The sequence below is a fragment of the Theobroma cacao genome, chromosome 1 (assembly GCF_053813885.1).
Source record: "Theobroma cacao isolate CCN51 chromosome 1, ASM5381388v1, whole genome shotgun sequence".
NCBI classification, from domain to species: Eukaryota; Viridiplantae; Streptophyta; class Magnoliopsida; order Malvales; family Malvaceae; genus Theobroma; species Theobroma cacao.
This window is the reverse complement of record NC_142639.1, coordinates 13,083,425-13,107,531: the sequence shown is the minus strand read 5'-3', so window position 1 is coordinate 13,107,531 and position 24,107 is coordinate 13,083,425. Positions and strand designations below refer to the sequence as shown.

The window sequence follows — 24,107 nt, the reverse complement described above, 5'->3', positions numbered from 1 at the left end:
CGGGAAGCATCGGATCTGGTGCTTCCCGACCAGATCCCACAGTTGGATTTAGCACTCCACGGCCAGATCCAACCGTGGGGAAGCGTCGATTTGACGTCGTAGTGGCCAGATCCGGCCACATGGTGCACCAGATCGGTGTTTTATTACACTGGTCGCCTTTCCGGCAACCAGCCTATGAAGAAGAAAAAAAAAGAAAAAAATAAAATAAAAAAGAAAAAATTATTTGTAAAATTTAAAATATTAATATTTTATATATAATTTAAACATTATTAATATTAATATGATTAAAATATTAAAATATTAATATTTTAGGGTATTAATGTTTTATTTATTAAATTTTTAATGAGTGTAAATAAAAAATAAAAAAATTTAATATTTTAATCATAATAATATTAAATTATAAATAAAATATTATTAATTAAAATATTAATAATTAAATTATACTAAAATATTGATATTTAAATTATAAATTATTAATATTTTAATTAATTATAAATTATTAATATTTAAAAATAAAATAAAAATAAATAATTATATATATAATAAAAGGTATTTTTATCTTTTTATTTTTTATTTTTTTTATTTCAAAATTATTGTTACCAACCAAATATTGTAATAAGTCATAATAATTATTCATACTCTATTCCATTCATCATATCAAACTACGTAATACTTATTCTATTCTATTCTCACTTCATTCTATTATCACGTAATAACTATTTTATTTTATTCTTATTTATTCCGCGAACCAAACGTGCCATTAGTTTATCAGAATTACTTAAATGATAATAAAGTGGTTGTTTTTTTTTTTGGTTAATGGGAAAATCTACTTAATGAAGAAACATTACAAAAGTCTAGGCCATCCAGCCTCAAGGCACAATTTATTAGCTAACAATAGTGAGACTAGGAGTCTCAAATATATGAAGACCCAATGAAAAATTATTGTGGTTGGTAGCCATCCAGTCTGTACAGCTATTAGCTTCACGGAGTACGTGAGTGAGTGAGCAAAACCAATCTCGTTGAAGAAGCTCCTGTATTGACTCCATTGTTCATAGTTTTGATAGAAAATTTTACTTCGGTTTCTATTGATTCTTGTGCCATAGAAAAAAAAAATTTCACAAGAGAGAACAATTATATTTTAATACCATATAAAAAATACTAAGGATCTAAGCAAATAACTATTTGTAATAGCCAACTAAACTTAAAACTACTTGGTGAGTAAATAAAATAAATAACAAATAAAAAAATATTTTAATTCTATTTTTTTTAAAAGTATTAATAAAATAAAAAAAATAAATACATAAAAAAATATTCTATTCTTGATTTGAATATACCTACATATCTCGTAAGAACCCCTCCTTCGTCTACATTGCTCTCACAATTTTTATGTCCTCATTTTGCTTCTCATCAATTAACAATTCAGGATTCTTCCCATGTTCAAGTGTGAACAGTATGAATGCATGGGTTGGTGCCATTTATGTTATTTTATGTTTTAAACTAGTAGTTTTGTGTATTGGTCTAAGATTGTAGCAGCAAAAGGGTAGGGTTTTTTTAGTTTTATTTTTTTTCATTATTATTTAATAAAATATTCATTGTCATTATTCTTGGAAAAGAGAAGATTATAATTTTTTAATCAATGTATTGCGTTAGTTTGGGCAAGGTTTAAGGCCTGAACCAGGCCGGGCTTGATTCATGGATAGATAGATCTAATTAACATTGGTGTCCGTCTAAGCCTAGCATAGCTAAAAGCCTAAAACAAAGCAACCACCGCACGGCGACCCATGAACTCGCATTGTTTTATCAATTATTGCCACAATATTATGATCTAGCATCCAAATTGAATATATCTTTGAGTGATGCAAATTTCCATAGAAGATATATATATATATATATATATTTCATGCTTTTATGATTCTAGGTTTATTACAAAAAATTAGCACAATAAATGCAAAATCGACATGGATATGTAAAGGTAAACAAATTAGTCAATTTAATTGATACAAATTAAAACTTCAATGATTAAAATAGAAATCTTAAATAAATTTAAAAACCATAAGGTGAAATTTTACCTTACATGCTTTCTCTTTTGGCTTTTTTTTTTTTCTAAATAATATCTTTTTCTTTTATCCTATGATATCTTATACAGCTCGCATGTGAATTAATTTGTTTATGAATGCTTCTGTTCAATTAGTTTTAAGATGGGCACTCATCATAATTGGTAAGTGAATGATATCAAGTTAACTTGTATTATCAAAAGATGGGCATCCATAATTGATATTTTTGTTTTGCAAAAAGGGCAACAAGTCTTATTATGACTCAGAAATAAAAGTCTTCATTCAAAGTCTCCACTCCCTGGCTTGTTGAGTCGATCTCAAGGATGGTAATTTGTTTGCGGTCTTGTTGAAGGTCCATTGAGTGTTTTGGAGGTTTAGCAAGCAATTGACAAAGATTTATGGTTTAAGTATCTAGGAGTTATTTATTTATTTATGGATGTGTTAATTACAATTAGTCATAGCTGATGGAATATCATGTCTTGCGGAATTTATCTTTCCTCTTAATCTTTGTCGTGAAAAAGTCTTGGTCAATATTTGATCTCTAGTCTATTATTGAACTATATTGATGTAAAATTCTTCTTCAAACATTGATAAATTTAAGTGGAACTATGTATGGAGACTTGAAAATTAGAAAATTAGAGACTTGAAATATGGGAAATGTGTTTGCCTTAGTAAGTCAACTATCAAAGGCACAGATCTTTGATAGTAACATAATCGGACACTTTAAAATGGGTAGTTGGGAATGCTAACAACAGCTTGAATTGTTGCTATGAAAAAGGAGTACTTTTGCACCTTTGCTCATGTGTTGTTGTGATGATTTTGTTTTATATTTTGACATAATGTTTTAAAAAAGTTCTTAAAATAAGTTATTATTTTTTTGCAATGTTCAATTAATTTTTTATATTTTTTTATTTTGAGTGAAATAAGTGTTTATAATTAACTAATAATTAATTATAATTAATCAAAATATCATTAGTTATTTTTATGTCACGTGATATTTACGTGATATCAATTTAAAGAGTGAAAATATCATGTAGTCATATCATCATATTACATCACAATTCATTATAATATGTTAATATATCATATTAATATCACGTAACATAAAATAATACATGACATTTGGATCAGGATAATTGATCAATTGTTAGTCATAAAAGTCTGTTTAATTTAAAATAAATTATAAAGATTTAATTAAATATAATAAAAAAATAAAAATTTATTTAAAAATTTTTAAATAGTTCATGATTTTTTTTTTCTCTTTGTTTAAGTATTATACCTTATATTTTCTAACGATCTGACACTAAGCATTCCCATTAAACTTGTAACAGTAATCTTCAAACAATTTCATATTGAGTTTCCTAGAAGATTGATTATCTAGAATTAATTAAATCCCCAAATATTTTTCACATATCTCAATAGTTGAACTTGAGAATAGGATCCAATATTTGACTTTATAACCTGGTAAGTAAATATCTCATTCCTTAAGTTAAGTTTACTTAAGATAACTTTTTTGTACGGTTGATAAGATTAGTTATTTTCGCTTATAACCGAATGAAAAGAAGCATAGTACACAACCACTTTAATTACATACATTTTACTACTACCTTACACGCGCGGTAAATTAATGAAACAAAAGGCTGAAAATTCAAAGGCATGGAGTTCCAAGGACAGACACCAAAGTAATAGGAAGGACCCACGTGAGACCCAAAATGGGGTTGGTGGACTCATTCGGAGGTGGCATTAGGGCAAACCTTTAGTCATCTTGGGAAGGCGAAGACAAAACATGCAGATGCAGAAAGTTGGAGGAGGCCATCCCTTCTATAAAAAGCTTAAGCATGGTCGGCAAATGACAGGGTAGTAGTAGGCAAACAAAGTCAAGTTTCATCATGCCTCTTGGTTTGTCGTCTATTTGCTTCATGGAACTTTGTATACTTGGAAAAAGCAAAACCCCCTGAGACATCAGCCTTAGTCTTATTGGCAGCTGCCATGCGTGGAATTTGCATATTGGAATCATTCATTTCTGGGGTTCTGGATTTAGGACTTTAGGGAACACTTGACCCTTGCTTTCTTCATTTAATTTTCCTTTTTTCTCATCTCTTTTATTATTTTATTATTATGTTGGCGTGCAAATGGGACCAGCGCTAACTAGATTTTGTGATTTGATTTTTGAGATCTCGATCGGAATTGAATTTTGAAATTAAAGAAATTACATTTTATTTCGTTATTTTAAATTCTTATATACACAAAGAAAACATCAAATGGAGCATTTCTTTTTTCATATTTATTTCGAATTTTTGGCTAATTAGTCAACTCACTGTTGGAAATATGCTCTTGTCCCCAAAATCTTTTGACCGCATGCACATATTTTGGATTTTGTAGGTATCCCATACATATAAAGATTATGTTTTCGGCTGCATTTATAATCTACAGACAAAGGCCGGGACTTATTGGTTCATTCATGACTTCCATTATCAAGTTGGATTGTTACTAGTAATATAGTATTGGAGTTACTTTGACCAAGTGATTTAGGCTTGTTATTAAATTTCCGATTTCAATGTATGTAATTGGGACTAACTTCAAGCTTCAAAAGTATAATGATTTGCTTTTTGTTACATTTAGGTTTAGTGGATTTATGCATGAGAAGTGTGTTGGGTATATATTAAATCCTTTTATTTAATCTGTTAACTTTTGAATTGAATTCAACTTTCATACTTCCTCTAGGACATTCAATACGGATATCTACTTTATCACTTAAGGATAAAGCAATAACATAGCCACATTTTATTATTCAGTTTTTTTTATGGGCACATCTTACCTATAAAAAGAAGAAATTAACTTGAAACCCCACTCTCTGTTCAATAATAAAAAAAAAACAAAAATTTATTAGCTTATTTCTATTTATATCTCCAAGGGTAGTATTATCCAAGAAAGGATATGGTCTCCATCGAAATTATAAAACTATATTATTGATTGATGACAAACATTTCTATTTTCGAATGACAAGTTTTTTGTAAGTATGCAAGGTTTCCCCGTCTTGCTTCTAACCCTCCATCCTAAGCTATCCTTCTTTAGCTTAAACTTTCCCTATTTCATTATTTTAAATTTGTTCAATGTAAGGTTGTAATTAATTCCAATTATTACATTAACCCATGCAACTAACAAAGAAAAAAAAATAAAATGTAATGATGGTGATTTAGCTTAGATATGCACATCATTCATGTTGGCTAAGCTTGATCTATCTAATAATCTCATGCTAAGACTCATAGTATCCTCCAAACAATGAATCAAATCATGAATATATATAAGGATTTTGGGGGTCACTTTAACTTATTCTTAAAGGCACATTAACTTGAAGCTCTCTCCAATGTATGAGATCACAGATGACAAGAACAAAATTCCAAAATGGAATCGAGAAAGGGGGATAGAGATAAGAGGGTGTGGGGTCATTAGGGACACTAATTTAACTTTGGAGAGGGGGGACAAGGAAGAAACAAGATTCCCTTTTTCCTAATCCTTTTTGCACATTTTGATTCCAGAAGGACCAAATTAACCATGTTTTTTTACTTTGGAATCACTTGGGTTATTACATCAATGTTGGATTATCTTATTCCCAAAGGAAGGAGGAAATATCGTCTGCTTCACCAAGACCTGGTTATACTTAATTTAATCTTTTGGATTTTGGAAGTTACCAAATTAACCCTTTCTTACTTCCAGTGCATATAATGTTTGTAGAATTTAAGAACATGGGATAACTCTTTGTAACCCACTTAAAAATGTAACATATGTGATATTAAATAGTGCATTGAAGAAACTTACCATAATAATATGAAAATAAGATAGAATGGTAAAGATTGTAATGGGTTAAAAACATTTTAAGTCTATTAAATTAGAGATTAGAGATTAGTAAATACATTAGTACAACTTGTTTAATTGTGTGAGTGTTTATTATTATTATTATTATTAATTTAAAAATGGTTAAAGGGCAATTTGCAAAATTAGTGGGAGACATGGAGGAGATGCGATGGAGTTTGGAGCATGTTGGCTGAATTGGAAGGCACTACTTCCCACGTCATGTATGCGCGCCTGATGTTTGCCTACCATCCCCCTCAGCCCGTGTGGGGTCCTTTCCTTTTTCCAGTAAATTACAACGCTGCTCGTTAAACTTAATACTTAATTCCCACTTTACTCATCAAATTACAAATTGGTATCACTCAAAATAACTTAAACCGTGAAATGATTTCAGATATTGGTGCCTCTGCTCTGCACTGCACTGCAGCAGTTGACACCTTAAGCATTTGGCATTTCCTTTTGCTACATTATCCAAAACCCAATAACAAGAAGATGCAGAGAAGGGAACCTGACACTTTGAGAGGATTGGTTTGAATGATCTGAAAAAGTAAGAAGAAAGAAACAGAGAGGCAAGGAAAGGAAATATGAAAGTGGGTCGCAATTCCACCCACAAGTTCTTGCAAAATATAAATCAACCAAAAAAATTTAATAATATACGTGACAAAATCAATTTGAATTCAAAAACCCACTCGGAATTTAAATTTATCAAAAAAATAAAAAATAAAAATCCAAATGGAAATACAAAATGATCCGATATGGAAAATCATATGAAAATGATTATATCTTATTAAAATGAACATGGAACGTGAAAGGATCCGATCCGTTTACCAGATGCAGCAAATGGTATCAAATCCCAAATCCTAGCGAAGATTGAAATCAACGTATATAAGTTGAATAGTCTGTTTCCCCCATCTGAGTCATATGATTGAATACCAAGTGGTCAAAACGGTTGAACTGTCGGGGGGTTTTACAGCCACGACCCAAAACGTTGTAAAGACCAAAGAATGTAGTCGTCCGTTTTTATTTCCCCCCTCCCCTCCCCTCCCCTCCCCCTTCCCCTTGTCTACAACCAAATTTCAATGAAGAAAGAATAGGGTCACAAGTTGTCCCACCCTAGCCTAGCTTTTCTGGTTTTGGTTTCTCAAAGGGGGGAAGTAACTGTAGTTAGAAGCTCTATATTCAAAGTCACTCCTCGCCCCCTTAGCTTTATGTGAGGAGGGAGAAGCAAAAGCAGAATTTCTAGTATCCCACTACTGAGACTTGTTTTCTGGCTTTTGTCTAACATTATCCAACATCTCGTACATGTGACTTTGTTTTTCCATGGATATACAAAAAAACCTTTTGAGAAATCAATCAACACTTAACTTAGTTGCTACAATTCAAATCACAGACTTCACGTGGGCTACACTTCTAACTGAAACGGAAATTTAAATAATACACTAACCATAGAATTTATGTATCCAATCTTAGATTTATTTTGAAGTGACATGTTCATTTTCAATATCAATAAGTCTAAAATGAATTATGATCGAATTCTAAAAAGGTAGAACTAATTTATCCAAAAGCTTTATGTACTATTACAGCAGTCAATAGTTGAGTAAGTTGTTGTCGATTTTGCACACGTAAGTATATGTATAGAATAAGTAATATAAACAGTAAGTCCAAAATCATATTCTATAGAAATTTGTTTCTAAATCTTTACTAAGTATTAAAATTATAACAAGCTCATCTTATTAAAGTAACTAATTTTTTTTAAAAAAATTAATTAAAACTAAATTAAAGTAAATACAAAATTAATTAACAGGACTTAAAATTTACTTGAGAAAAAGTAATAGACTAAAACCTAAGATTATGAGTTCATTCAACGCTTCATCCGATGCCAGCTTTTTTTATTATTTACATTTATAGGTAGCTTTACTAATCTAAAATCCAAAACTATGTATAAGTCTCCGTCGAAATGCTGCACAAAAACCTAACTCTATTGACTCATTATATGTCTATAAAAATCAATTAAATAAGGTTCATTAAGTTAGTGTTCTAATTTGTCTATGTATGACAATTGACGTATGTCTACCCGAATCGCAAATAAAATCACCTAAATGACGTAAACATACATTATTCAAATTTTAGTCCTATCTAAAATCTCTTTATCTAATCTCAATTAGATGTACAAATTAGTTAATTATTGATCAAGCAATTAAAATCATTAAAAACATATTTGAATAAGCAAAACTAGACCCATTTATAGTAAATAAAAGATAAACAAATATTCAAATTACATGTCAAAATCTACCACAATCTTAGAAAAATAGTTTAGCTCGTAATATCTACTAAAACTTCATCCAAAGAAAATTAGCCAGTAATTCAAGTCAAGAAAATAAGAAAAAAAACAAAAGTAGAAAGAGAATTAATAATTGAAGCTTTGTAATCTTGTTTTTTCCTCAAATTTTCTTACTTTCTTGTTTTGTTTTTGACTTTCTATTTTTTAGAGAAATTGCGTGTTGCCTCTTTCTAGAAACTTTTGGAAAAAGTACCAAGACCCTATATTCCAAAATCTCGTGAGATGCTTGTTTTGAAAAATTTCTTCTATGCCGCGACTCTAATCAAAGGTTTTGTCTTGACTTTGCTCTCTTAATGTAGTACTTTTATTTTGACAAGGATTTCGATCACCTTCCAATCAAAACTAGGTGAAGTGGTAAATATCAAAATTGTAGCTTTGCCTCTTAGTTTTCGAATAGTTTAAGAATCATATCATTTAGACTTACATAGCGAGAGTTATACTCGAACAGTTAAAACATGTGAAGACAAAGCATAAGTCCATTATGCAGTTTTTTTCACCAATTGAAGTTATTTTCGATCCTATTCCTACACAAATATAAAAATAAACATAAACAACATAAAACTAATATTATTAACTTAAAATAAACATTTAAACATAAATTAAATTAAACTAATAAATAACAAAAAACACCAATCATAAATCAAATCTAACTTAACTTAGTTAGATATCTAATCTCCTATTAAATATGCATATTTGATGCACACATCATTAGTAAATCTCATATTCAAATCATATAAATCTTTATTTTCAACTCATATCTAATTATTCTTCTACTTTATGATTTTTCATTAAATAATTTATTTGATTGGAAATATTTCTAAATTTTATTTTCATGTATGTTTTTATATAAAAATAATATACAAATTTGACTTGATGTTATGCATCATGAATGAAATTAATGTAATGCCAGCTTATTAATTACTCCATATAACTCACATCAAGTTGATACCAATGAGATACTGATTCAAAATTTGAAGCTGTACTAGTAGTTAACTATACGAAGGAAAATGATAATTTAATCATAATTATAGGCCACATTAGCCTTTAAATCAAGTAATTAAGGGCAATTAAAAGCAGTACCAACACCTCCGTTAAGGAAGCAAACTCTCTTCTCCAAGACTCCTACCATTTAAAAATCAACTCAACCACCTTATCCTTATATAATTGGCATGCCCTAAAAAAAAAATTATAAATATTGGTTGAGAAAACAAAATAAATATATTTATTATTTAGCAATTTACAGATTTAGGATGCAATTGACCACATGTGCATTTAACAAGGCTATTTTTGTCATTTCAAAAGTCCAATAATAGTATAAGTAACTTGCAAGACAACTCAGAATATATTTTTCTTTATTTTGATGGTAATCCTGTAGTTTTGGCACAATCAATGGGCTTTTAATAATTGATCAGTTTTATTATAACGCACATGTGGCTCTTCAGAAAAGAATTAAAGCACTTTGCTATCTTATTTCTTACCTTCTCTCTCTCTCTCTCTCTCTGTCTCCAAACTCAAAGCTGTGTTTTTCTGAAGTGATATTTACCATAGCTGAGGATTCCCTAGAATAAGGTGGGTACGTTAAACCCGTTGATTTGACGGTGGAAGTGAATTTATTCTCTCAAATTGAATTTAAGGTTTGTTTGTCTTGTTGCTTTTTTTTTTTTTTTGAGGGGGTTCTTTGAATTCTGGTCTTTTATTGGTTCATTTTTTCTTTTGGTGAGTAAAGTTGCTGTTGGTTTCTTTATTGGGGGAAAGGTGAGTATTATGGTGAGTGGATTGAGTTTAATGAAAATGGGTCGGTGATGGATCACCTAAAAGTAAGATGGTTTTCAAGTATTTCCAGTTTTGCTTGGAGTTCTGGTTGTTTTTACTCTAAGATTCTACTCTTTGTGATGTTGAATGTTTTGGTCTTTTCTTTTTCTTTTTGCCCTTGAAATGGCTCTCATTGGGAGTCTCGGTGCCAATTTCCCATGTTTGTGGTTGACGCTTTCTTTTTTAAAGAAGGAATTGATTGCTTACTGGGCTGTTAACACTTGTTAGAAGTCTTGTTGGCAATGACAGAATTAAAGAAAGAAAAATAAAGTTAATATTTTTATGTAGAAGTAAGCGATTTTGTCACTGTTTTAAGGTTTTAGTTTAGTTAAAAACTAGTCTTTAAGTTCTAAAGTTCAAGCTCCTCCTCCTCTGCAAGAACAGGATGCCTAATGTGTAATGATCTGCTGCAGAAATTTGTTTTATTTGGTTGTGAAATGTCAAACTCAGTCGTTAGAGTTAGCCTATGAGAGAGAATGCCTATTTATAAGTTGAAGTTCTGATTGGAATAAAACTCGATCATTGGTAGACTGGGATTTAAGTTTTAGCTTTCATGGTTGATATATATATATATTTTTATTTATTTATTTCTAGATGCTTTTTTAAATAGCTAATAATATACTTATTTTGTCCCCTTCTGTGTCAAAGATGTGTTTTGTAGGAAGGTCCTCCATGCACCAACTTATAAAAGAATGTAGCAGCGAGAGTAGGTCAGGTTATTCAACTTTGTTATGCATCCTTCTTGTTAAAGGTCTAGGAGCCTATTGTTGAAGTGGTATTAAGTGATGATATTGCATCTTTCATTTTTATCAATCTCATCATGAGGAAATGTTTCTTCGTTTCTTGATATAGGTTTTAAGATGTCAGTTGCATAGCAAATCTATGGGGGGGAAAAAGGAGATAATTTATGGATCACTTCTCATTCTCTGCTTTAAATTTCCAGGGAGAGGGAAAGGAACAAAAGATTTTTATTTGTTAAATAAAACATCCAGATTGTGATTCTTTTTATTTTGTTGTCTGTATAAACTGATGCATTCTCTAAATTTATGAATCTCAGTGTTTCCTTCCCTACTGAGCAAACAATATATTTTGATGTTAAACAAAATGTTTGCTTTGCTTTCCCTTAAATTGACTGTCAATACTATTGTGGTTGGAGTGATGTACCTGGACTATCTGTTGTATCCTTGATGCTGCCATTAAATCTTGCAGATAGAGAGACAGAGATGGGAACAATCTGGATACTCAGGGGCAAAGGATCATGGTGATGTTGATTTCTCTCTGATATGTTTGTATGCAACATTTAGCCTATCAAAGAGAGTCCAAGGCTTCTTAAGTTTCTGCAATTAGAACCAGGATACACCAATAAAATGCTAAATTCTGACTGTTAGAACTTTCATGTCAGTTTCAAAACAATATTCTTGCCAGGCTTGAATCCTTTGATTTCCTAAGCCCTCTACAAAGGGACAGAGAAACTGTTGAAGTAAATTATCCATCAGTGCAAGCATCCCAGCAATACAGAAGTGCAGTTATGGCCAGCAGATTGTACCATCAAGTAAAGCAGGAAGTTGAGCCCTACTGCTTGCCTCAATTCCCAACTATTGATCGCACTCTCTGCTATAGTGACAGCAGCCAAGGATCCCACTTCTCTGTTAAAAATTCCAGTGAACTTTATTGCACTTTGGAGTCATCTTCTGCAAATGGAAGTTATACTGTCTACAACTCTTCATCAACTGTCAGTTTCTCACCCAATGGAAGCCCAATGTCACAGCAAGAATCTCAGTCATATCCATCTGACCTGCATCACTCTCCTGACAATACCTATGGGTCTCCTATTAGTGGTTCCTGCATAACTGATGATGTAAGTGATTTGAGGCATAAGCTGAGAGAGCTGGAAACTGTGATGTTGGGGCCTGATTCTGATATTATTGACAGCACAACGTCACCAGATATGGGCAGCTGGAATCTTGTAATGGATGCAATCTCCAGAGGGGACTTGAAACAGGTCCTTGTCTCCTGTGCAAAAGCAGTATCAGATAATGACCTGATGATGTCACAGTGGTTAATGGATGAATTACGTCGGATGGTGTCAGTTTCTGGGGAGCCCATCCAGAGGTTGGGAGCATACATGTTGGAAGGGCTTGTGGCACGACTTGCCTCCTCAGGGAGCTCAATCTACAAAGCTTTGAGATGCAAAGAACCGGCAAGTGCTGATCTATTATCTTACATGCACATTCTTTATGAGGTTTGTCCCTACTTCAAGTTTGGTTACATGTCTGCAAACGGAGCCATTGCAGAAGCCATGAAGGATGAAGATAGAGTTCATATTATTGATTTCCAAATAGGTCAGGGGAGTCAGTGGATCACTCTCATTCAAGCATTTGCAGCTAGGCCTGGCGGGCCACCCCACATCTGCATAACAGGTATCGATGATTCCACATCAGCTTATGCCCGTGGAGGAGGCCTAAACATTGTGGGAAAGCGGCTGTCTAAGCTTGCGGAACATTTTAAAGTGCCATTTGAGTTCCATGCTGCTGCCATGTCTGGTTGTGAGGTTCAGCAGGAACATCTTCGAGTTCGACCTGGAGAGGCTCTAGCAGTAAATTTTGCTTTCATGCTTCACCACATGCCTGATGAAAGTGTCAGCACTGAGAATCATCGTGACCGACTGTTGAGGCTGGTTAAGAGCCTGTCTCCAAAGGTTGTAACCCTTGTTGAGCAGGAATCTAACACGAATACAGCTCCATTCTTCCCAAGGTTCCTTGAGACATTGAACTATTACACAGCCATGTTCGAATCAATTGACGTGACTCTCCCACGGGACCGTAAAGAGAGGATCAATGTTGAGCAGCACTGCCTGGCAAGGGATGTTGTTAACATCATAGCTTGTGAGGGGCCTGAGAGAGTGGAACGACATGAGCTCATGGGAAAGTGGAGGTCAAGGTTCAGAATGGCAGGGTTCTGTCCTTATCCTTTAAGTTCCTTGGTTAATGCCACCATAAAAACACTGCTTGAGAACTACTGTGATAAATATAGACTTGAAGAGAGAGATGGGGCTTTATTTCTTGGTTGGATGAATAGGGATTTGGTTGCTTCTTGTGCATGGAAGTGATACACATATTTTTTGTTCTCTTCAATACTGTACTCACACATGGGAATGAGGGGACTCGAACTTAGACCCTCCTAGTTAACCTGTTCTTCTACCATTGATCAAGGCCTCTGGCATGCATGGAATTGAAAATTAGTGTTCTTTTAGGGGCCTGGGCACTGAGCTTTGGTAGAAAGTCTTTAGTTGTCTTTTTCTCTTAGCTGCCAAGAGCCAATTAGAGGGGTTTCTATAACTGTGTACTTGTTATGAATCAAAAGCTAGCCAGCTTCTTTGCGGTCATCCTGTTTCACTGTTGTATTCATTATGCGGGCAGGAAGAGAGGACGTATTACTGGTAGATTGAAGGCGTTGATATGCAATTTCTTGTTCTGAATGAGTGCCATGTTTCACGGAGATAGATGATTTGGCCATTTCCAAGTAAAACATTCTTCGTCGTACGAAGTAGGATGGCCGTAAACCAACCGATAAGAGGGTAAAAAGTAACTACCAGAATGCTCTCGGTAAAGATTAGCAGGGACGCCTATTTTATATCAGATCTTACCGTAAGATAAAATACTAGTACTACATGTTTAATCTCGCATTATTTAACCGGTTGAAATAATTTCACATTGGGGTGGTTTGCCCAATATTGATACACCCAACCAACAGCACCCGAGCAGATCCATTTCAATACAGTGCCATTTAGGACCATAACTAAACCATCAGCCCCAGTTCAGCTTTGGACAGGTTCTGCACTAGGCATTCGTTGCTCATCAAAATTACACTCAGGATGTGGAGTGATATGGACCATCTTATCAATGCAAACAGTATCATTTTCTGATTTAGTTTCTAATTTGTTACTCAGTTGCTCCTTCGCTGTATTCTGAGAAATCGATTTACTATGAACAATCATATCATTGCCATCGCCCTTACTTCCTTTACTGGGTTGCAACTTCCCACTCCGTTGCTCATTTGACCCACTTTCAGGACCTGATATGGGTGCTTCGACCACATCAACACAAACAGCACCACTTGCTTCTGACTTAGTTGTAGACTCACCATTCAATTGCTCACTTGATTTATTCTCGAGTCCAGAACTAGAATGAACAACCATATCGACACAGGCAGTCTCACTTTCTTCTACCTTGGTGCCATATTCGTCATTATGAGCTGCCGAATGAACATTTACTCCAGTTGTATTGTGAGTAACAGTCCTAGTTGGAGGAATATCATGGTCATGTCGTCCCTCATAAGTAGTTATAACCAACTTTACATCGTGAGAATCCCTCTCTACATGTTTCTTAACTGGGCATCCAGGATTTGAGCACCTATAGTAACTCCTACATCACATGTGAGCTGAGAGTCAACTTAAATCCAAAAGCTGCAGGTATCTATATACGTGTAAAGAAAGGAGGAAAACTTTCTAAGGTTGAAAACCATCAAGTAATATGCATCAACTGATATCTCGGCAAGAGAAATAAGGACGCATCTCCTCTTATAATGAGGAGACGTCTAAAGTTGGTGTAACAGTGTAATCATCTCCATAACCAATGAATGAAGATAAAATGTAAATTAGACAAATTTAAGGATTCGAAATGTGCATGAACAAATAAAACTTGATACATACCTGGGATTAGGATTGCCTTTAACTAATTTCTGCCCATATTTGCGCCAGCGGTACCCATCATTTACAATGTCAACCTCACTCAGAGTCTTAACAACCATCCGTGATTCAGTGGTTTGCTTCTCCACCGGAGATGCATCAGCATTGCTATTTTCTTTCTTCCTGTCCAGTTGATGACTGTTACATAAAGGTTAAGAGGAATAAACACACCAGAAATAAACTAAGGTACCTCCGTTTTGAGATCACATGATCATCATCACTATCAGCAACATTTTGTATCCTGATTGATTTTGAAGGAGCACCTTTCACATTTTCACTGGCAGCAATAGCTAAAGGCCGAAAATCATCTTGTGGCTCAATTTGGCAAGGTGTTTGGCTACGTGCATCCGATGACTTGTCTTCAAATATGAAGTCAGGTAATAAATCAGGCAATTTATACTTAATTAGTTTAGACTAGTTGCAAATGCTTAATATGCTTTCTTACCTTTGACAACAGTTGGAGAAGCATTATAAGGTTTTTCTTCAACAACAGAGACAACAACGCCAACAGCTACTGGAAGGTTCAGTGGCTTTGGATGATCATGCTGACCAAAATAAACAGTGTCCACCATTTTCCCATCATGTGAACGTTCCAATTGCTTTTTCACAAGGCAGTTTGGATGTGTACATTTGTAATAACTTCGAACAAATTCATTTCCTTTAACAAGTTTTTGACCATATTTACGCCAGTTATACCCATCCTCTGATGCTTTCTCACGTACTATAGGAGTGCTCCCTTCTGTACCAGGCAATGGAGAGGGAGTCATATCTGGAGTAACCGAAGTTTTGTTGGATATCATACAGGAAACATTTCCTCCTTCCTCTGATTTTGAAGTCTGGACCATAGAATCAGGAAGTGGAGCTTTCTCTGATTTAATTGAGGGAGTTTCTCCTCCTTGATTGGATTGTGGTAAATGAACTTTACTATCAGAGATTTGTTGCAATGCATGATTTCCAGCATCTGGGCTTTGTAATTTATCTGTACCAACTTCATCTGTTATACACTCCCCCGAAGAAACCATCTGAAGTAAAAAACCTGTTTTCAGTTATCGGTATTTCAGCAAAACCAAGTTACCATTAAAATTAGCCCATGTTGCTTGCCCAAACCTGAAAAGGCATTTGAAAAAAATGCCTTATATAGACTAAAACAATAAATCAATAATATGTACATGATTAAATGGCAATTAGAAAATTCCAAAAAGAACCAGCTGAAGTAGATCAGCCAGCTACACATGTTGGCTGTTGGTATTGAATTGCCCAGAAATTTGAGAATAATCATATCTTATTGCACCAGGTCATGTCTAGCTTGTTTGATTATAAGTTTCAGAATTAACTACTAAAACCTTCCCCGCAAAATTATGCAATTCAAAAGCACTCTCTCTCTTTTTTTTTTTTATGCTTATGTTGAGCATGATGGAAATGCTTCCAAAACGCCAAGCAAACAAATCCTAATTCAACTATGAACACAACGATGAAATTTATGAGGTTAATTTAATATAAGAATTAAGAGAATTTGTAAAGTTCGTTTATTTCTTTAAACTGAAACTAACACAAGACAACTATCAAATCACCTAGAACATCTCTCACTTTTAAACAATGAAATTTATAATATTTCAATTATGAGAAATTCAAAGGCCATGGTTTTCCAAACTCGATAGCTCTTTTTCTTCGAATTTCTCAGCAACCAAACAGAGTACAAATACATAAAGAGCCATAATTTCTAGAAATACGTCGGAAAACGGTAAATTCAATTCAATTCACTCCAGAAATAAAAAATGAAGCAGCTAAATACAGTGAAAAAGACAGAGTTACCTATGCAAGTGTCGAAGGGACCATCAAGAAACCCTAACCGTAGATCACGTGGAACGCACGTGAGTTTGCGAGTCGATCGGAGCCGTAGATCACGCCGGTTATCGTAATTGCAGCCAGGAAGCCGAGGTCGGTTAGCTAAAGGGTGGTAGTGGAGTGGGGAAATAGCGTTTCAGGTTGTTAATGTCTAATCCGAAAAAAAAAAAAGAGTCGGGAAAGGAAGAGGACAGCTATGGGAAAATACTTGAGTACGGTCAGTAGCACTGGAGTATCTGTGTTTCTTTTGTCTTGAGGCGCTGTTATTGGTTGCTTCTCGGATATTCTTTCTTTATTTTGACTTCTTGAGGGGGCCTTTTTTAGGTTATAAAACCCAATTACCCACTAAAAATTAAAAAAAAAAAGGTGGTTTCCGTCAATTGTCGAATAAAAAGGTGTCCTACGACTCGTCCTGTACAAGGCCGGGAACTCTTTAAATTAGATTTTATAATTTTAAACACAGCAAGATATTATAATATAAAAAGATATAAAATTAAATAGATTTAAATTTAATTTTATCATATTTTGTGTTTTAATTGTATCAACACGATTAAAACATAAAAATTTAATCGTGTTAGATATGAGTAACATATTTAATTAATTGTTACGAAAATTTATCCGTGTTAGATATAAGTAATATATTTAATTACTCGTGTTAACTGTATTTAATCGTGTATACATGACACGCTCATCAACCTGTTAAAATTAATAGTCAAATATTATTTTAACTTTATTTAAATAATTTTAAATAATTATTTTAAATAATTTTTTGAATTTCATAAAGATGATAATGTAATAACGTCCAAACCCTAATTTTTTTCGTTTGCTTTCTTTTCATTTGGATATTTTGATTTTTATAATTATTGATTTTAAATTTGAATAATAAAATTATATTTAATTATAATATTTTAATTTAATCGTGTTAGAAAAAAATTATGTTTAATCTTGTGTATAAATTGTATCATATCGTATAAAAACCCTTAACACGTTTAATAAATGTGTTAGTCTTGTCATATCGCATTACATAGTGATTAACGTATCCATGTATGTATTTCAAATGCTGACGCGAACAATTATTTATGTTGTATTTGAGTTTAGTTTTATTGTGTTTCGTATCTTAACGGTGTCGACTTACCAGATCTAGTTCAAGTTGAGTTTTAGATGAAATTACATTCAATTCAAGATACAATTATAATTATAATTATAATTATATTTAAAATAATTTTAATATAAATATGTTTTTAATATTTAGTAATAAATTTAATTTAAATTAATTTAAATAGATTGATTTAACTTGAATCCAAACATAATTTTTAATCATGTCAATATAAACACTTTTACTTACATCCTAAAAGTCATTTGGATTAAATTTCTCTCGTGATCTCATAAAGATAAAAGAAATGATTCAGGGGATGTGACTTTTTGTTAAAACAATTTTATTTTTGAAAACTGTTAAGGTGTTTAAAAATTTCATTGGTCGATTATTTGTAGAAAATAAATATTCATTGAATTATTATTTCTTTGTTATGAATATTTTTGTGAATATCCATTTATTCTATCTATATCTAGATTTGATGTAAATTAGATTGGATTAAGATTTAATTCATCTAATCTTTAAGTGTTATCTTCATCTTGTAAATTCTATCAAGATAAGGGGGTTATTTGCCTATAAATAGGCCCTCTCAGTTCATTTGTAAACACAGTTCAATAAGATCTCTTTTCTCCCCTCTAAATACTTTCTTTCTTTTCTTGTTCTTTCAGTTATTTTTATTTGTTCTTTTAAGTTAATTTTATAACACGTTATCAGCATGATTCTCTCACACACTTAAGCTTCACAAAATCGAAGTTCAATTTTTCTTCAGGTGATTTTGTCTATTATCACTTCAGTGTTTTGCCCAAATTTTACAAATTTATAATAAGTCAATTTTCAATTTTATATTAACTATTTTTCAGCAGTCAATTTATTGTTTTGCTTGCCAATTATAATATATTGTGTAATACTAACATTTATTTTTTCTTTTAAGCTATCATAATGTCAAATCTTACAAAGCTTGAATTTGTGGCTCTTGATATTATCGGCAAGAACTATCTGTCTTGGATTTTAGATACTGAAATCCATTTAGATGCTATGGGTCTTGGAGACACAATCAAAGAAGAAAATAAAGCATTCAATCAGGATAAGGCAAAAATAATGATTTTCCTTCACTACCATCTTCATGAAGGATTAAAAATTGAGTATCTCATAATAAAAGATCCAGTCGATCTTTGAAAAAGTCTAAAAGAGAGATATGACCACTAGAAAACAGTAATTTTGTCAAAAGCTCGTTATGATTAGATGCATCTGCGATTGCAAGATTTTAAAACTGTAATTGAGTATAACTCAGCATTATACAGAATTAGTTCTAAATTAAAATTGTTTGGAGAAAAGGTGACTAATGCTGATTTGTTAGAAAAAATATTCTCTACTTTTCACGCCTCAAACGTGCTCCTGCAACAGCAATATCGTGAAAAAGGCTTTAAGAAATACTCTGAATTGATTTCATGTCTCCTTGTGGTTGAGGAAAATAAAGAGTTATTGATGAAAAATCATGAATCTCGACCAACTGGTTCTGCTCCATTCCCTGAAGTGAATGCGACATCATTTAGAAATTCTGGCCGTGATTGTGGTTGTAATCATGGACGTGAAAAAGATCGTCATAATTATTGCAGTTGTGGTGGTTATACTAATTATTATTCTGATAATAAGAATACCCACCAGAAGTGGATGAATAGTGAAGAGATACATGAAAAAGACAAAGGTGGACAAAGTAAAAGGAATACAGAAAATGTTTGTTATCGATGTGGAATGAAAGGCCATTGGTCACGTACTTGTCGTACACCAAAGCATCTTGTTGAACTTTATCAAACATCACTAAAAGATGAAGCAAAAAATATTGAAACAAATTTTGTTGAAGATGATAGCCAAGTTGATATAACACACTTGGATGTTGCTGATTTTTTTGCCCATCCTGAAGGACGAATTGATCGTTTGATTGGTGATGGAAATCCCAATAATGAAATTTCATAAATTATTTGTTGATGTGTTTTAGTACAACTCTGTTAGGAACTTAGTATGTTTAGTATAATTCTATTAAGAAGTTAATGTGTTTTAATATGTTTATTAGGAATTTTTTTTTGTATTTTAATAACAAAGTTTATATTTAATGTTCTCTTATATGAGTTTCTTACTATATATATTTTATTTTCTTGAAAAAAATATGGATATTCATCTAGTTAGATCCAAGATCAATGATGAAGATATTTGTCTAATAGATAGTGCTACAATGCACACTATATTTAAAGACAAGAAATATTTTTTCCACTTGACAATGGAAGAAGCTAATGTCAATACAATATTTGGTAGTAAAAGATTAATTGAAGGCTCTAGAAGAGTCAATATTTCACTACTTGGAGGAGCAAAGTTCATAATAAAAGATGCATTATTTTCTACAAGGTCTCAAAGAAACTTATTGAGTTTTAAAAATATTCGTTTGAATGGATATCATATTGAGACAACAAATGAAAGAGGCACTGAAGATCTTCATATTACATCTATTATATTGGGTGAAAAATGTGTATTGGAAAAATTACCCGTTTTGTCCTCTGAAATGTACCATACAAAAATTAAAATGATTGAAACTTATGTAAACTAGAAGTTTACTGATAATTTTAATGTTTGGCATAACCGGTTATGCCATCCCGAATCAATAATGATGCCAAAAATGATTGAAAATCCATGTGGTCATCCATTGAAAAACCAGAAGATTTTTTAATTTAATGAATTCTCATGTGTTGCATGCTCTCAAGGTAAATTAATTATAAGACCATCACCAGCAAAAGTTGGGATTGAATCCCCTATGTTTTTGGAACGTATTCAGGGTGATATATGTGGACCCATACATCTATCATGTGGACCATTAAGATATTTTATGGTTTTAATTGATGCATCAACAAGATGGTTAAATGTGTGCTTATTATCAACTTGCAATTTGGCATTTGCAAGATTACTTGCATAAATAATTCGTTTGCGAGCACATTTTTCTGATTATGCAATCAAGACAATTCGCCTTGACAATGCTGGTGAATTTACGTCTCAAGCTTTTAATGAATATTGCATGTCTATTGGAATAAATGTTGAACAATCTGTTAGTCATGTTCATACACAAAATGGCTTAGCAAAATCGTTTATCAAATGCCTTAAATTGAATGCAAGGCCATTACTTATGAAATCCAAACTCCCAATTTTTGCTTGGAGACATGCCATTTTGCATGCAGTAGCACTTGTACGCATTAGGCCAACAAGTTATCATAAATTCTCCCCTATACAATTGGTTTATGGTCATGAACCAAATATTTCCCATCTAAGAATTTTTGGATGTGCGGTTTATGTTCCAATTGCTCCACCACAACGCACAAAGATAGGTCCTCAAAGGAGGTTAGGAATATATGTTGGATATGAATCTCCATCTATAATTAAATGTCTAGAACCCTCAACAGGAGATTTATTCACTGCAAGGTTTGTTGATTGTCATTTTGATAAAACAATTTTTCCAACATTAGGGGGAGAAAATAAGCAGCTGGAAAAGGAAATATCTTGGAATACATAATCATTATCTAGTTTTGATCCTTGCACAAATCAATGTGAACAAGAAGTTAAAAGATAATTCATTTGCAAAATATAGCAAATCAGTTGCCAGACGCATTTACTGACCTACAAAGAGTAACTAAATCTCATATACCAGCTACAAATGCTCTAATCAGAATTGATATAGGACAATTTGTTGTTGCTAATGAGTTTAAGACACACCAGAAATGTGGAAGACTAATCGGTTCCAAAGATAAAATTCCTCAAAAAAGAAAAGGAACAAATATTCAAGATGGTCAAGAAGAGGATACAAAAACTCCAGAAGAGACCCCTGACATAATTTCAGAAGAAATTCAGGTACCTGAAATTAGTGAAAATAAAGAGATCTCAATAAATTATGTCATGACGAAAAAAAGATGGAACCGAAATGAAATAAACGTCGACGATATTTTTGCATATAATGTGGCGCTCAATATTATGAAAGAAAATGAGGATCTTGAACCTACATCTGTTGAAGAATGTAGATATAGAAATGATTGCCCAATGTGGAAAGAAGTAATCAAAATAGAATTAAATTCACTTGCAAAACGTGAAGTTTTTGGACCTGTAGTCCATACGCCAAATGGGGTAAAACCAGTGGGATATAAATGGGTATTTGTGCGGAAATGAAATGAGAAAGATGAGATTGTGAGATATAAAGCACGGCTTGTCGCACAAGGTTTTACCCAAAACCCTGATATTGATTATGAAGAGACATATTCTCCTGTGGTGGGTGCAATTACATTTCGATATTTAATTAGTCTGGCAATACATGAAAAGCTTGAAATGCGTTTGATGGATGTAGTTACAGCCTATTTATACGGCTCACTTGAAAATGATATCTGTATGAATATCTCTGAAGGATTTAAGTTGCTTGAAGCACAAAATTTGAAATCTTGGGAGATTTATTTGATCAAATTAAATAAATCTTTATACAGATTAAAATAATCCGAACGCATGTGGTATAATCGCTTTAGTGAAAATTTGTCGAAAGAAGGCTATAAAAATGATCCAATATGCCCATGTGTTTTTATAAAAAGATTCAGATATGAATTTGTGATAATTGCTTTTTATGTTGATGATCTAAATATTATTGGGACTCCTGAAGAGTTATCAAAAGCCGTGGATTATTTAAAGAAAGAATTTGATATGAAAGACCTTGGAAAAACGAAGTTTTGTTTGGGTCTTCAGATTGAACACTTGACAAATAGAATTTTTGTTCATTAATCTAATTATATAGCGAAAGTGCTAAAACGATTTTATATGGACAAAGCACATCCATCGAGTTCACCAATGGTTGTAAGATCATTAGATGTGAAAAAAGACCCTTTTCGATCTCGTGAGGATAATGAAGAACTTTGTGTATTGAAGTACCATATCTTAGTGCAATTGGAGCATTAATGTATCTTGTTAGCAATACACGACCTGGTATTTCATTTGCTGTGAATTTATTAGCAAGATATAGTTCTTCTCCAACTCGAAGGCATTGGAATGAAATTAAACATACACTTTGATATCTTCGAGGAACAAAGGATATGGGCTTATATTATTCAAATGCATTAAAATCAGATTTAATTTGTTATGCAGACGCAGGATATTTATCAGATCCACATAAAGCTCGATCCCAAACAGGTTACTTATTCACATATGGACGTACGACTATTTCATGGCATTCTGTAAAGCAAACTATAGTTGCTACTTCTTCTAACTATGCAAAAATTTTAGCAATTCATGAGGCAAGTCGTGAATGTGTCTGGTTAAGATCTGTAACTCAACATATTCAAGAAATGTGTGATTTGTCAACCAAGAAAGAAATTCCAACAATATTATACGAGGATAATACTGCTTGCACAGCATAGTTAAAGGAAAGATACATTAAAGACGATCGAACAAAACATATTTCACCAAAATTCTTCTTCACTCATGACCTTCAAGAAAAAGGGTGATATTAGTGTTCAACAAATTCGTTCAAGTGACAATCTAGCAGATTTGTTTACTAAAGCCCTTCTTACTGCAACATTCGAAAAGTTGGTACAAAATATTGGGATGCGCCGTTTTAAAGATCTTAAATAATGCAGTTATCAGGGGGAGTAAAATACGCACTGTACTCTTTTTCTTCATCAAGGTTTTTCCCATTAGGTTTTTCTTGATAAGGTTTTTAATGAGGCAGTATTTCATAAGCGTATTCTTGAAAAGAATTATGTACTCTTTTTCCTTCACTCGAATTTTTTCCCATGAGATTTTTTTTCCTTGTAAGGTTTTAACGAGGCATATTCTTAACACAATGGATATTCAAGGGGGAGTGTTATGAATATTTTTGTGAATATCCATTTATTCTATCTATATCTAGATTTGATGTAAATTAGATTGGATTAGGATTTAATCCATCTAATCTCTAAGTTTTATCTTCATCTTGTGAATTCTATCAAGATAAGGAGGTTATTTGTCTATAAATAGGCCCCCTCAGTTCATTTGTCAACACACTTCAATAAGATCTCTTTTCTCCCCTCTAAATACTTTCTTTCTTTTCTTGTTCTTTTAGTTATCTTTATTTGTTGTTTTGAGTTAATTTTATAACATTCTTATATTTATTTATATCATTTATGAGTAATCCAATAATCAAAAGTTGAACAAAAAGGCAATGATTTTTAACTTTTACATATATAATAGTACCTATATTTAGTCTTATTTTAAGAAAATTAATTAATACTCTATTTTAGGACGTTAAAACTTCAAATATAAATTCTAAATTTGAAGAATATATATCAAGCTTTTTCCTTCGAAGAAAAAAAA

At 32.5% G+C, this 24,107-nt stretch overlaps 2 protein-coding genes across 6 annotated transcripts; one reads left to right on the top strand and one right to left on the bottom strand.

The window, feature by feature from the left end:
- Nucleotides 1-9,683: 9,683 nt before the first annotated feature.
- On the top strand, nt 9,684-13,444 carry PAT1 (GRAS family transcription factor). 3 transcript variants are annotated; one of them, XM_007049224.3, is made up of 3 exons: nt 9,691-9,816; nt 10,708-10,769; nt 11,269-13,444. In XM_007049224.3, exon 3 carries the CDS (start codon nt 11,588-11,590, stop codon nt 13,166-13,168), a length of 1,581 nt encoding a protein of 526 aa, XP_007049286.2. In that variant the 5' UTR covers nt 9,691-9,816; nt 10,708-10,769; nt 11,269-11,587; the 3' UTR covers nt 13,169-13,444. The 3 variants fall into 3 exon arrangements, with proteins under 3 accessions (XP_007049287.2, XP_007049286.2, XP_017982760.2); XM_007049225.3 differs by lacking the exon at nt 10,708-10,769 and having other exon boundaries at nt 9,684-9,816; XM_018127271.2 differs by lacking the exon at nt 10,708-10,769 and having other exon boundaries at nt 9,725-9,881.
- A 227-nt stretch (nt 13,445-13,671) lies between these two features.
- Nucleotides 13,672-16,819, bottom strand: ZAP1 (zinc-dependent activator protein-1). 3 transcript variants are annotated; one of them, XM_007049221.3, is made up of 5 exons: nt 16,619-16,819; nt 15,252-15,913; nt 14,997-15,165; nt 14,771-14,929; nt 13,672-14,483 (listed from the first exon to the last, which is right to left on the bottom strand). In XM_007049221.3, exons 2-5 carry the CDS (start codon nt 15,826-15,828, stop codon nt 13,877-13,879), a joined length of 1,512 nt encoding a protein of 503 aa, XP_007049283.3. In that variant the 5' UTR covers nt 15,829-15,913; nt 16,619-16,819; the 3' UTR covers nt 13,672-13,876. The 3 variants fall into 3 exon arrangements, with proteins under 3 accessions (XP_007049283.3, XP_007049282.3, XP_007049284.3); XM_007049220.3 differs by having other exon boundaries at nt 15,252-15,842; XM_007049222.3 differs by having other exon boundaries at nt 15,252-15,828.
- Nucleotides 16,820-24,107: the final 7,288 nt, after the last annotated feature.